The sequence below is a fragment of the Enoplosus armatus genome, chromosome 18 (genome assembly GCF_043641665.1).
Source record: "Enoplosus armatus isolate fEnoArm2 chromosome 18, fEnoArm2.hap1, whole genome shotgun sequence".
NCBI lineage: Eukaryota > Metazoa > Chordata > Actinopteri > Centrarchiformes > Enoplosidae > Enoplosus > Enoplosus armatus.
Window position 1 is genome coordinate 13,909,239 of NC_092197.1, and position 14,490 is coordinate 13,923,728.

General features: G+C 41.1%; 3 protein-coding genes across 4 annotated transcripts in view; 2 read left to right on the forward strand and 1 right to left on the reverse strand.

Annotated features, from left to right (window-relative positions):
* The window catches only part of ank1b (ankyrin 1, erythrocytic b), a 64,746-nt gene extending 63,279 nt beyond the window's left edge, over positions 1 to 1,467 (forward strand). Inside the window, exons 42-43 of the mRNA XM_070924171.1 lie at positions 192 to 263; positions 1,399 to 1,467. Of these exons, the coding sequence (XP_070780272.1) occupies positions 192 to 263; positions 1,399 to 1,467 (141 nt within the window). The remainder of the gene's footprint in view (positions 1 to 191; positions 264 to 1,398) is intronic.
* A 5,759-nt stretch (positions 1,468 to 7,226) lies between these two features.
* LOC139301483 (eukaryotic translation initiation factor 4E-binding protein 1-like) lies at positions 7,227 to 9,354 on the forward strand. 2 transcript variants are annotated; one of them, XM_070924896.1, is made up of 3 exons: positions 7,227 to 7,404; positions 8,934 to 9,128; positions 9,237 to 9,354. In XM_070924896.1, the coding sequence occupies exons 1-3, from the start codon at positions 7,269 to 7,271 to the stop codon at positions 9,260 to 9,262; spliced, it is 357 nt and encodes a 118-aa protein (XP_070780997.1). In that variant the 5' UTR covers positions 7,227 to 7,268; the 3' UTR covers positions 9,263 to 9,354. The 2 variants fall into 2 exon arrangements, with proteins under 2 accessions (XP_070780997.1, XP_070780996.1); XM_070924895.1 differs by having other exon boundaries at positions 9,234 to 9,348.
* Positions 9,355 to 11,197: 1,843 nt separating this feature from the next.
* Positions 11,198 to 13,071, reverse strand: LOC139301704 (nodal homolog 2-A-like). The gene is made up of 3 exons (XM_070925159.1): positions 12,765 to 13,071; positions 11,474 to 12,234; positions 11,198 to 11,350 (listed from the first exon to the last, which is right to left on the reverse strand). Exons 1-3 carry the CDS (start codon positions 13,069 to 13,071, stop codon positions 11,198 to 11,200), a joined length of 1,221 nt encoding a protein of 406 aa, XP_070781260.1.
* Between the last annotated feature and the right edge of the window lie 1,419 nt (positions 13,072 to 14,490).

Here is a 14,490-nt window from a genome sequence, read left to right on the forward strand (position 1 = left end):
AATCATCAAAATGGATCATTTTGATGAAGTCACAGAGCGGACCAGAATGATGTGTTGTATGGTGCAACACATGGGAAATATCTGCCATTTGGGGTTTTCTTTTTTTGACATTTCTGATTGCAAACAATATTGTTATACGAATATGAATACTATGAACTGCTATTTATATCTAAACTGTTATTTATGTGCAGAGAGAGGAGAAAGACGACTATGCTGCTGAGGCACAGTTTGTTTCCGAACACGCAAACGTGCTTGTTCGAAAGGTGAGTCAGTCGTGTTTTCATCATTTACACTGAGTCATATTCACACACACACACACACACACACACACACACACACACACACACTGTAAACACAATCAGACAGCATTTTACTGTGAATCAGTCACATAGCCTGGCACAAAGGGTGGGAAATTAACAGTAGCCACCAGCCAAATGTTGGTTCAAATTCTTTCGTCTCAATCAGCAGATTTGACAACAAACCAACTATGATTATGAGTTAATGATGATTTGGACTAAAAATGAAGAAATTAGACTTCCATCAATTAAAAGCTGACAGACCTAGTTGTACAAAATGAGTGTGTAAAAGTGATTACCATCTTTCATCATCATTGTCACCATTGGCAAAATGCGTCTACACATGTAAACTGATTTGATATATTGAACAATGTGAAGTGCTTTGGAAATGATCTCCTCCAACCTGATTGGCTGATGAATTAATGGATGTAAAAAAGTGACAGCTGGTCGGTGGACAGACAATTTAGTTTCCTGCTCTGGTTACATGTAGAGCAGTGATACTCAACTTGTGACCCTTGGGCCAAATCTGGCCTGCAATAGGGTGCCGGGTGGCCCACCTACTTCTAATGTACAACGAAAATAAAATGATTCACACTGGGAATTGTTTTATTTCTTATGCCAATCAGTAAATGTTCAATAATGTCCCTTGGCTGTTACTTGGGAAGTTGCATAATAGCCTATCAGCGATCTGTGCAGTGCACAGAAGCGGTGACACTTGGTTTCAAAACTTTCATGTACACCTGACCTGCTCAGGTCACATGGGAGAGGTTTGCCTTCAAGGCTTTCTACCAGAAAGCCTTTCCAACAGAAAGACAGGACTGTCACCCAGAAGACCGCTGTTCGTGTCCCGTGTAAAACCCAAAGTTTTGGTACCTAAACCTAACCAAACTGCAACCATTTCACAACATGTTAGAAAGGCTTTCTGGCAGAAAGGCCCGAGGCCTATTAATGTTTGTTTATTAACTGGCCCCTGGCCTTGTGTCATCTTGCAAAATCTTGTGGCCTCTGGGCAAAGCAAGTTGAGTATCCCTGATGTGGAGGCTTCAGCAGTTAACTGGTCCGAGTGTTGTTTCCTTCCCTCCTCCCTGCCTCCTTGCTCCAGGTGGGGGTGGATGTGAGAAAGGGTGCTCAGTCAGTGCAGCGCTCCAGTCTGCGGAGAGTTAAACACTGAAATACACACACTACCCAGTCCTCCAGGTACGGGACACACAACAAGCACTTGTGCATCCCAGTGCTTGGATAGAAGTCTGTATGGCAACACATTGGACTCTCACATTGTTAGAGCTCAATAGCCTCTCACATGCTGTTCTGTTCCTTTTATGTTCAAAATTAGAACCCTAGATTTGGCATTCAATACACTTTAATTATATCCTTTTTTTGGAAGGCCAAAGTAGTTTTCCCCGTGTTTTGTGTGTTAATGCTATCTCTCTCTGTTTTCTAGGACCGGAAAGCCACTGCCAAACCATCCTCCACAAAAACACAACCAGACCGCAGATGGAAATGAGCAAGGGAGGAGAGAGACAAAGACTAAGAAGTACAAACTACAAAATGACAAACACAGAATCATCCTCAACGTGTGACCATGGAGAACCACAAAAGAAAAGAGACAGAGAAAAAAAAAGAGGAGTTCAACTTGTAGTTTTATAACATTTGTAAAGAAAAATATCAACTAGACTAAGGCATGATGATTTTTACAAAAAAAAAATGTCAGTAAAACAACCAAGAGAAAAAAAAGCAACAAAAAGTGCTTCCTGTGAACTGTAATCGCATGATGACTGCTGGTGCATGCCCTTTGACCTTTTGAACTGTCATTATCTACAAACTGAAGGGGTACAAGGTACAAGCCATTTTAAGGACCTTACCCCCCCCCCCCCCCCCCCGACTGGAATGGCAAGCAAGTTGAGTCCAATAACACTACAGCCAAAAAAAGAGTCCCTCAATGGATGGTTCTGTGTACAGCTAAGCCTCTGCTGAGCCTACCGACGCTTCTTTCACTGGACCCTTTCCCCTATTATTCTCAATGTGATATATGCACTCTATGCTACGTGGACATGTGTCAGTGTGTGTATGTGTGCGTGCGTGTATTCTTCTCTACCGCATGTGTTTCTTGCTTCTGGCTTGGCGCTGAGCCCTGCCTCATGATTGGCTTGCTGCCCCTGTGATGTCATGGCGCGCTCAGTGCTGGAATGAGAAAGCCGCTGTGCTCCCCTGCTGGTGAGTGTTCCTGTCTGCGTGCGTTAACGTCTTTTCCTTTTGTGGATGAAGCTCCTTTCTCGTTATATGTCCCTTTGAAGCCCAAGTCCACCTTGGTTACAAGCATTCTTTATCTTGGTAGTGAGCTGATGCTCTTTCACCCCCTTGTGTTTTCAGGGGAAATGTGTTTTTCAGACAATGGGAATGTTTTCTTTGAAAAGTTGGTTGGTTGCTTGGCTGCGTTGTGCAGCAGCTCTACAACACAAAGATCGACGTTTTCCTCCCTCGTGACCTTTGCTACCTTCTTCCGTCATTTCTCCCAGTAGCACACGTCATCTTGATTCACGATCTTTATCAGTAGCCTCGGTCAATATGCAGTAAAATCACAGGCCTCTCTCTCAGCAACTATAGCTACTCCATCTGATGTTAAAAACGTTGTGTGTGTGCTCCCTCTTTATCTGTCTGCAACAGCTGTAGGGCCTCACTGTCAAATTTAGGTTCATTCATTTTGAAACAAAGTGAATGAAGTGGAGGATCTGATTCATGCGAGGACGTAGTGATCTGGAAGATTTCTAGTTAAATGCTAGCAAGTGTAAAATAGCACGATGCTACCACCACATGTGATTGTGAGGGGAACTGTGCAGCGAGGACAGACAGGTAGCACTGTGATTGTCTTATTAACACTGACCCCAGACTCGTGAACTGTGAAGACACACAAACATTCATATATACACAAAAAGCACATCCACACATACACATGCATATGCACACACATAATCAGAAACACATCACATCGCTAAATGATTACTGCCTGGTCAGAGTGTCAGATAGTTTTGGGAGTTTGCTACAGCAATAATACTTAACTTAAGGATTTGAAACTGAAAGGCGTAAATGGCTGAACTCCTCAGTGAAGACAGAAACTCCATCTGGGCAAACAGCAGTCGAGTTTGGCTGTATCCGACTGGTTCCATCGACCTTGATGTGAACGAGTCAGAGAGGACACACTGACGCAAGATCAGATGACTCATCTGTAAAGGTGTGGGACTGCGGAGGCCTGAGGGGGATTGTTTGTTTTTCAGCACTTAACGTAGCAAAATATAAACCAGGATATGTCAACTTAATACACTGATACCTATTAAGGAGTCTGCTGCTGCCGTAAGGTGGAAACCTCTTAACTCCATTTTCCTTTTATGAGTAATTTAAGTTGTTAGTGTTTCAAAATTTTCAGCAAAAGAAAAAAAAAATACACTAAACCACCAGTTGTTCTCATCATCTCTGAAACACTTCCTTTATGCAGAAACCTGGCGGCAGCACTATGGAGGGGTCATATCATAGTAGCACACATTTCCTGGAGAAACAAGAAAACACAATATTTAAGTACTGTAAATGCTACTGTAGCCTGAATGAGTGAGACACTGAATGAATGAATGAGCACATTAGTTACTCATCACACAAATGCACATATTCTCCATGCCCAGTCTGTGCACATGAGCGCCTCATCCGATATATAGCACATGTTTATTATATATCACACATGTTTTCCACTGTTACTCCACTCAGGTTTTCAGTTCTGCTCGGTCAGAATCAAAATGTTTCCTTTTTTTTTTTTTAAAGTCTGAGTCCTCCTCTCAAAGATGAGTACGGGACACAAAGCGAGTGCTTCAGAGACTTTGGCATTTGGAGCCATTTAGGGCAGGATGGGGATGCACGGGGGGGGGGGGTATTTGGGGGGGATGTATGAAGCAGGATGGTTGGTGTGTAAGTGTGTGTGTGTGTGTGTGTGTGTGTGTGTGTGTGTGTGTGTGTGTGTGTGTGTGTGTGTTTGTGTGTGTGGTGGGGAGCTCTTTGATTCAATTAAGACCAAAAAAGGACACGGAGTATTGAGTCAGTTCTGCATGAAGAGGCAAAGTGGCCTCTGTTGATTGTGTTTATCCTAATTCGTTTCTGATAGTGATGAACTAATGGACCATGGTGGAGCATGTCTCCCTCTACAAAGAAGTGCATAAGTTAAACAAGACCGTTTCATTTAATGAATGTAAAACTAGTTTTCCTTCATTGTTTGCAGTTTCCTGTGGGCTGCTGACAAAACACAGTTTGAGTTACCTTTTTTGACCCGTTCTGTAATCAGCTTCTCTCATAAAGTCAAGGCTTTTATTCTGAGCCTTGAGTTCACCCACCAGAGGACAAACAAAGACACCCTCTCTTTCTATTTTCACTGTGTCTAAACTCTTAACTGTGTACAGCTTTTGGATGATGGAGGTCAGTGACTCCCTCGATCTCTAAAGTGACTTAGTCTTTCTGTTAATGTATTAGTTACTTTCTATTTCACATCTGGTACTGTATCAGCCCAAGAAAGAGGTTGGATTTAGGCATTTTAAAGAAAATAAACAGCTTAATCTTGTTAAATTCATAATCCTTAAGATTTTGTTCTTCTCAAACCCCAGTTTTGACTCTCTTCATGGCACTTTTTTCAACAGCCATTCAATGTATTTGTATGGGGAATTGCCTCTCTACAGTAGATACAGTACTAGTTTTCATTGTTTTTGGCGGAGTCCGTCTTTTCTGTGTGGGATTTAAATTGAATACCCATGCAAAACAGATATGTGCTGGACGTGATGCAGAAGACAAAACGTGTCTCAAGTAATGTGTGAGACAACATTCGACCAGTGTTACAGAGTCAGATGACACTGATGACTTCTTTAGTCGTCACGATGAAAATATAATTGGACATTACTCAAATAACTAATTGTGCGAAAACCTTTTGTTTGGTGGATAATCAAACATGTATGAGAGGGAAGGGTTTTGTTCTAAAATCCTGACTCTGGCCGAGGTAGCCTCTCCAAGCGTGTTTGCTGCCCCCATCTGACAACACGTGGCATTTCAAATGCAACCCTGCGAGCTGAATTATTAAAACACTTGTTACCACCAATAACCACAGGTGTCGCCAAACCAAGGCTAAAATCTTAAGGATTATAACTTTAACATTGAGTCACTGCCCCTGTTTAGTTTACAGTTCAAATATCAGATATCGGATCAGTTTTAAATCCAGAGGAAATTTGAGTGAAGTGATGTATGAAGTAGTTTTATTTTAATGGAAATGCTGAGGTGGATTTTTACAAACATACATTCAATTTGTAGTATGAATTAAACTAGTGGGTGAGCCTCTGCAATATGATAAATTCAACTCCACCATATCTTTGTTGTATGTAAAGTGTGTGTGTGCGTGAATGATGGTGTATGTTGGATCAGGGGGAAGAAGAGGGAACGTTTTTACCGGACATGTGACTTGAGAGGACGTGTAACCTACGAAGATGTATTAAAAAAAAAAAAAGAGTATTGTAAAATTTTAACTGTTGCAAAGAATAGAGATCACCTATACTCCTTTAGAATGGATACATGACAATGTAAACGCAATATCATATTACTCTATCCTAAGGAATGCAACTGCGCACATGCACAAAAAAAAGATGTTTTTATGAAAATATATGTATAAATATATGAAAAAAATATATTTAATTAGAATGCTATGCACCCTCATAGAGTTGTTATGGATGTTCTTTAAGCATTATCTAGAGTAGGCCAACGCCCACATCATGGGGAATGTAGAGGCTTTGTAGCTATGACCACTTGTTTTCTTTTCTTTTGTATTTGTCCTGGAGAGAGGATAAACAAACGTGAATATGTATACAAGCCTTTCAATCAGTATCATTCTGACATGAAGATATGTATAGATCATCTTACCCTGTACACCAGCTCAAACCATTTACAAGAATTAATAAACAAAGATGTGACATAAATGTGGTGTCCTGGTTTTGTAAAAAGGGAAATTAGTGCCGCCTTTTTGTATGTTTTTTGTGCCATAATATTCCCACATGGACTATTCAGTCTAAGTTTAAAGTGGTATATGAACCTCATATGATGTCTGTTTTCATTAATGCCTGATTTCATGGGTCCAAAATATCCTAATGCATGAAATGGAAAGAAGTGTATCATTTTTATGTTTATAATATTTCCAGAGGAATTTCCTTGATAGGAGTGCTCCATTTAAACCCAAGAAAATATGTATTTATTAGAACTTTGTTTTAGCTTTTTGCATGAGACAAATCTCAAATTCTGCTTGTTCAGCTGACCTGCTCTGTACTGACTAAACAAGTCAGCTTTACACTAACAATTCAATTGGAAGTACCACCTGAACACTGAAATGAGTCTTTTCCAGGAAACAATATATGGTGCCTTCTGACTTTGCTGATGTGTTTGTGATTACATGAAAATAGTATTTTAATATTTGATGTTTTATCTGTATGTTTGTTATGACTACACGTTTATTTGTTATCACATGAAAAAATGTCTCATATTGTCCACCACAGATTTATTCTTATTCTTATTGTCGCGCATTTATGATTGAAGTATTACGTTTATATGTCTATGTATATATATATATATATATATATATATATATATATATATAAATATAAACGTATATGTGTGTGTGTGTGTGTGTGTGTGTGTCATATAAACGTATGTACACTATGTCTACGGGGTGAGCAGCCTGCACATCAGGAAAAACTACAACGTGGTAAGTGTTGTGACGCCCCCTGCTTTCAGCCAATCACAGCCCTCCGCTCCACGTGTTGTTTTTGAAGCAGGTTCCTGGGTTGTTATGGATGGGCTCGGACCACGTGGAGGCGCATGGTAACTTTGCTGTGCTCTGACTGTAGCTTTATAACGTCCTGTCCGCCACACCTGAAGCAACAAACAGTCGACCCAGTGTTGTGAGAGATGTCAGCCGGAGGTCAGACCACCAGGAGCCGGGATATCCCGGCCGTCAGGCGGGTCGCCATCCACGATGCTGCTCACATGCCCCAGGACTACTCCACCACTCCCGGGGGGACTCTGTTCAGCACCACGCCGGGAGGTAACGATGCATTGGGTATATAGGGGGAAATAAGGAAAAGATCCACGAAACGTAAATATTATCAGGATTTAGAAGAAAAAAGCTCAGTGATAAGAGACACTTAAAAATTAAGAAGACACAGGGAGAAGAAAAGGTCTGTAAAATGAGAGGAAACAGATTTAAAGGGAGGCTTTCAGGGATTAGAAAATGGCAGACCTCCATGGGAGCATTATGAGAGTACCATGTTGATCTGGAGACACAGTGTTGTTGGGAGATAAGTGACTGTGAATATGAAGAATATTCCACCCCAGATGTTGGTCCACTCAATCACGTGGATGCGTTGTAAATTTAAAGATTACACCATAGATTTTGATTTTGTGACACTACAGAGACAAAGTGAATAGTTAATGTCAGTTGAACTATTCTTTTATTTATTGCGGCATGAAAACTGTTCATGGTAGGAAAGACTTTTGAGAGCCAGGCTATAGGTGTTGTCCACAGTTCTGTTATGTTGTCCTGTTAATGTTTGACATTAGTTTAACTTGTTAGAGGAGTCCTCTGCACCCAAAACTGCAGTCTGAAAATTGCACCACCCTCTTTCACTGCACATGATTGTTTTTGCCAGGATGCATCGTCTGTGCACAGGCAGACAATCTGAAGCACGTCTCCCTGTCTGTGTCAATCAATATTTAATGCATTTAGTTGACTTCTCCACAGTGGCTTCAGACAGCTGTAGATTATTTACACAATCAACGGCTATATGGTCAAATATAGGCCTGTACTCAGTCATGTCCTATTTATAGTCTTGTTATTACAGCAGGCTGTTGTTGAGCTTCAGTGACATGTTTACTCGATGTGGGCTCCACTTGGTCTGGTTATATTAAAGAGAAGGAGAAATAAGGAGCTAGTAATTACCTTATATATTATTATAAATGCAACCTATTTGTTCGTGGATACATGGAAGTTAAAAAATGACCAAACTTTCACCCACTCACCACTATTTTAGATTTCTACAAAAAAAGTAGAGTAGAAGTAGTAGAGTGCTTTGGCCCATTGATTCAGTATTTTACTTTAACATCTAAATATTTGAGACCTTGTGAAATCTCCAGTGTGCTGATAAAAGTTCAGCAGACAATGTTTTCCCTCTGTGTTCGTGAGAAAGGTGACGCAGAGTGCACATGTCCATTACAACTGATACTGTGTGCTGTAAAGTTACCAGGTGGGACAGACACACACAGATAAAACAGAACTGGGTCAGTGAAGGTGTGTCCACATCACTGATATGGATGACAACAAATAGGTAATTGGTCATGGGGCATGTATGGACATGTATACAGTAAAGACACAATATATATATATATATAATCTTTTACTTTGTTTCCACTTTGCTCTTCCAGTTACACCAGTTACAAGTGTTTGCCATTAGCTGCTGAATTTTATTGTATTTTCACTTATCTATGAATCACTTGAGATTTGACTGTACTGTTTGTCATTTGGGATGGCAAAATATTGACAGTAGGTAACTTTTCCTTTGCTGCTGTCACCCGCAGGTACCAGAATCATCTACGACAGGAAGTTCCTCCTGCAGTGTCGGACGTCTCCTCTGACTCGTACGCCTCCCAACCTGCCCGACATCCCGGGAGTCACCAGGCCGCTCAAACCCGACTCCCCCAGCAACACAAACCAGCCTGAACAGACAGCCAGCAATAACACCAACCACAACCTGCATGCAGAGGAGAGTGCAGGTAAACGTGTCTGTATATGTGAGGGAGAGAGATGATCTGCAATCCTTAATGTGTTTCTGTAATTGTCTCCTTCCCCCTAGTCAACTCTGCCTTTTCTTTTTCTAGAAGATTCCCAGTTTGAAATGGACATCTGAAGAGAGTCAGCGACACGGACAAAAGTGATTCCCAACACTGTTATTTCTTTTTTTGTTTACTGGGATAAAAACAGTTGAAATGAGAAGCCCAGGCTTACTAAGCTGTAATACACATTCAGATATGTTCTGAAAACAAGACGTGTAGGAATGTTTTTTGTAATGCTTAATATGTTTTAAAATGTTGTACTCTTATATAAAACAACACTAACTGAAAATGTTTTGATGGCACTTGACTTTGTATGACCTGTGACATATTTGACAAGTCAAAGTCTTGTTAAAATTAAACTATTAATATTGTATGTGATGTGACTCGTATGATGACTTTAAATGTGTTTTTAAGATATTCAATGTTATACAAATATATTACTGAAAATATTGAGCTGTATCGTTTAAAGGGACAGTCTTAGAACTGCCAATATTTTGGGAAATCTTATGTTTATACATCTGCAATAATTGATTCTTTCTGCTGCCACTTGGGGGCAGCAGACACACTGTAAACACAACACTCACATGTTAACACCTTTCTTATAGATTCATGTTTCTGGCCACCTGATGAATGTAAGTGCCATATTCACTCTCTTTATGGCTCTGTTTTAGGTCTTTTCAAACTCTTGTTTAGCTGCTAAACGATCCACTATGTTCCCCAGCTAGCTATCTCAGTCAGTCTGCTGTTGGGTGGTGGATAGGTAGTGTAGTGTAGTGTAAAGTAAGTGACCTATAACAGTAAAGTTAGGAGGCATAAAACCAAAACAGTTAGCTGAAAAATGGAAATACAACCCAAAGAGTTGAGGGGAACTGTAGCAGACCGTCCAGGTGTAGTGTCTGTTTGAAGCTCCTATAAAAGCTCAAGGAAGCTGCTGTGTGCTGCTTCTAACGGAGGTGGGAAGTTAACGGAAGTTAACCAGATGAACATTTGCCAAACCAACCAGTCAGTCTTCATCCTTGAAGTCTTTGAAACTGAAAAAATATGGTTTGAAAACACAAATAGTCTGTCTAAAAACAGTCAGGTGGCCATATTTTAGCAGGAGAAGTGCACATGTTACTAATGACATTAACGATGGCTGCATTCCATTTAGGTTTCTCAGTAAGCCTTGCCAGTGAGCGAGCATGCCCAACACCACTTTGCACACCTAAATGGAATGCAGTTATTATTGATATTATTAATTACACCTGTGCTTTTCCTGCTAAAACAATTCTAAATGTGTGCTGTGGTAAAGATCTACTATGCCTAAAGTCATCACCATTGCCTAGGTTTATGATCACAAATCTTTTTTAACCTTAAAAAGTAAAAAGGGAAACCTCTTGCATGAACACTGTAATAAAAACCATCAAACACTTTGTTCAAGATAAGAAATAATTTATTGTATCACATAGCAAATACACAAATGAGTCAATGTGACCCAAACATCTCAATAAAGCGCTTACACCATTCTGACATTTGCATTTGTCACTTCAATGGCATTACAAAAGTCCGTATCCAAGCATAAAAAGAACAGTTTGTACATAAGACCATGTGAATCTTATATAGTGCTTCAGTCAGTGACCACATTGTGCTTTTACATTGACCTTGTTTCACCTTGACTGGATCAACCCTTACCATGATCAATCCTTATAATCTTGAATGATAAAATAGTCCATTTGCAATCTAAGACACAATTTAGGTCACCTAATCTACAAAAAGTACTAACGATTTATAACTTAATTTTTAAAATCCATAATTTAGACAGCCGTGTCCGGGATATACAGTAGTTCCCTTCTTTCGTGTCCTGCATCACAGCAGCAGCCTCTGTCCCAGTGTTAATCTGTGTAAAGTGCCTGTGGACTTCCATCCACTTTGTGCCTCTGAGTAGCTCAGTTCTGTAGACTCCTCTGGGCCTACGGCTCAGTGGTTCAAGTCTATCTGGCCTTTAATCAAAAGGCTTTCAGGTCTTTTGCTCAGTGGCAGCCGCACTCCTCCACCACCATGTTCTCGTGATGCCTCATGACCATCTTCCCGTTCTCGTAGTACAACATCGAAAGCGGTGCCAGGCGTGTTGGCACACAGGACAGACATGGCACCTTGTCTGGGTGGTGAAGTTTCAGCAGGCTCTGGAGAGAGAAAGAGAAAAAATGGTTGATTAGAACACATCTCTTCAAATAGGGCACTGGTGGATTATTAATTATTAAGGTATATCACAATATGCACAATAAAAGTAAAGGAGCTTGTCTTACCTGCATATATGCATGGTTGGTTGGGGTGAAGGTCTCATCTACTGGTGTAGGACAGCTCCCCTCACAGCGAAAGGCGTTGTACCGCTTGGGATAGACAATCCACTCGCTCCACCCGAGCTTCTCAAAGTCCACCCACATGTCCACCTTCCTGCAGAGAGGACCCTTGTTCTCCTCCTCTGTGGGCTTGCTTGCCGGAGCAGCTCCGGCAACTCTCCGCCTCTGCTGCTGGGACTGGTGGTGCCTCTTGGCCCTGCGGCTCCTTGTCTTCGTCGAGCCAGCCGTCACTCGCTCCCTGTCCAGGCTGACGTACTTGGAGTGCTCTGCTGTGCGGATGAGTGTTGGCATTCGCTGGCCGTTCGGGGTCTGCCTTGAGAAGACCACCATCATGACTCGGCCAGCTGTATGGTGTTGGACTCCTTCCTGCTCCTGCTCTTCCTCCTCTTTCACCTCAGCCTCATCCTCCTCCGTCTTCTGTGTGGAGTGCTGCAGCCAGCGACTGAGCATCTCTGTCATGTTGAACACCTTCCAGGAGGAGGGGGAGACCATCGAACTGGGGTGAGCTCTCAGGCGGCCCAGGAACTGCCTGTTCTCTGGGCAGTGCATGCCGGAGCAGTGGGAATGGAAGATGTCCACTGAGGCTCGGGAAGACTCTGTGAAGGCAGGCAGGCGGATGCGAAGTTCAGCCAGTTGGATGTTGTCACTTGCAGACATGGAGGACATGTCAAAGGTGACGGACCACCTCTTGCCAATCTGCTGACAGCCTGAAAGAGATAAAGGTAAAGAAAATCAGTTAGTACTATTATATGACTTGTATGATGGAAGGATAACACACTTGTCATTTGACTTTAGGATTGCAAAATATTTGCCAGCAAGACCAAGTTCTCGTGCATGTGACATGAATATTGCAGCTCTTACAAACTTCACAGTTTTTTTCCCCAATTGGGAGTTGCATAAGTGTTAGAATGCATTAATCAAGCAAAGTTTGATTAGATAAATGATTAAATTAAGGTGAGTGAAATAAATCAACATCCACATTTAGTAGTGTCAAAGGAAACCTAAGGAACATAATGTTTTACATGTTGCTAAAGGGATGTGCTGTGGAATTGAAGGCATTTAAAGGTGTGTATATATTTTCTGTATTGTTTACATGATGCCATTTCCAGTGTATGGTCCCTTAAGTCATGGAGTGCTCATTGCATGCCATTATAGGAAAAAAAAACTGTGCAGCTACGCCATAATACCAAACTCCATTAAAAAACAATGTAATTTTGGTGTAATGTTCAATACTCACTCTTAGCGACAAGGCTGATCACAGAGTCGGAGTCGTGCAGAGCGGGGTTGTCCTCCGTCCCGGTGTGGCTCACACTGGCAACCGGAGTTCTTGCCCGGTCCTCGGTCAGCATGGTCCGGTAGAGCTGCATCATGTAGAGGGGCAGTTTGCTGGCCTGCTGCCGCTGCACGGTGCGTCCGGAGCCACTTTTCATCCCACGGAGCAGTGCGTCAGGATGCACCCCAGGAAAGGGCTGCGCAGCGAGACCCAGAGCCAAATCCACCAGAAGAAGAAGCGCAAAAGAGAAATCCACTGCTAGTCCCTTCATAATTCCCAGGTGTGGTGTTGTCTCTTCCACAGGTAGATTCCAAATGCTCCAGGTGAGATGCTGAGACTGGGATTTATAATCACGCCCCTCTCTCCTGACGTCCTTTGAAGAGATCTGTCAAGCAGCAGATGGTTGAAGGGCGTGTGTGATCCACAGGAGCGCTCAAAGACTTTAATCGAAACCAATTGGTCTTTATAGTGGCCGAGGTGTGAAAACTGTTAAAGCCCACTGATTGTTGTTGTTTTGTATATTAGAGATCCCTTTGATAAGAAGCCATGACAATAATATTAGTTAAGGAGATTACGAGCTGCACAACTGCGCTGTGATTAATGGGAGTTAATCAGAACTGACTTTCTGTAGCGCAGGTCGTGACCTGTTAGGAGCCTGCTGGCAAGTTACCGTCAATATTTGACACAGCTCTAATAACCTTTCCATGTTGCATTTGAATTATTGGTTCATTTTTTATTGATTATATTTTTGCTATATGTCTTATTACTTCTGAAAAGTTACAATAGCCAATACTAGCATGATAGGTATATTGTGCTTGTTCTTACGTTCTGTTAACATTTTTAGGGCTTATTTACTATGAATAAATATAATAATCATAAATATTCAACAAATATGGTATTAAGACAATCTGTTCGTCCTTAAAAAATGAAAGGTGGTAGTTGCCTGTCAGTGTCAAAGTTTGACCCAAAGAATATAAACCAACAACAATAAAACCCTGTTTAGAAAAAAATGAACTGAACAGTTTCAGTAAATAAACGATAAATTATCAATAATAAATAAAGGTAAAACATATCAATAATAAACATTATTATGCCACATAAGAAACATAAGCGAAATGTTAGGACGTTTCTTTCTAACATCTTTATTCTGTAAATAAACTTTAAAAAAATAAATAAAACTCAGTAATGTTCTTATGGAGCCGATGGCAACACTTTTATTCTTATACATGTTACATATTTACTGATCTGCAAATCAATATTTTGATTAGTTGTAAGAATAAACAACTTCGGATAGCTTCAGTGAAAAGATTTCATGCAACACCAGCTGAGTCTCAAATCTGCCATGCTTAGCATTAAAGGGACATTAATGACGTCAGACACGCCAGCTGATCGGTGGCCATTCATAAGTCAAACTGCACACTTGACCTCAAAAGAGAGAAGAAACAGCTGATGGAGAACGACAAAGCCTTGATGCTTTCTGATGAGCGTTACGTGTGAAAATGATCAAAAAGCTTGCCATTAGGTGCCATTAGTCTTGTTCTTTATTGTCACAACATCAAACAATGTGAGTGTTTTAAACTATAATTTTGGGGGTTTTGGGTGATTGGAACGGAAGTACAAAAGATTGAGCCTTGATTTAAAAACACATAGGTCAAGAGCTTACGACAAATGATTGGACAATTGTAAAACA

What these genes read in the sequence shown, in the direction of transcription:
- LOC139301483 (XM_070924895.1), top strand. Translation starts at nt 7,269, where the DNA reads ATGTCAGCCGGAGGTCAGACCACCAGGAGCCGGGATATCCCGGCCGTC. An exon ending in GTTCAGCACCACGCCGGGAG is followed by an intron (nt 7,405 to 8,933) that starts GTAACGATGCAT and finishes TGTCACCCGCAG; the next exon opens with GTACCAGAATCATCTACGAC. An exon ending in GCATGCAGAGGAGAGTGCAG is followed by an intron (nt 9,129 to 9,233) that starts GTAAACGTGTCT and finishes TTCTTTTTCTAG; the next exon opens with AAGATTCCCAGTTTGAAATG.
- LOC139301704 (XM_070925159.1), bottom strand. Translation starts at nt 13,071, where the DNA reads ATGAAGGGACTAGCAGTGGATTTCTCTTTTGCGCTTCTTCTTCTGGTG. An exon ending in GATCAGCCTTGTCGCTAAGA is followed by an intron (nt 12,235 to 12,764) that starts GTGAGTATTGAA and finishes TATCTCTTTCAG; the next exon opens with GCTGTCAGCAGATTGGCAAG. An exon ending in CCAACCATGCATATATGCAG is followed by an intron (nt 11,351 to 11,473) that starts GTAAGACAAGCT and finishes TTCTCTCTCCAG; the next exon opens with AGCCTGCTGAAACTTCACCA.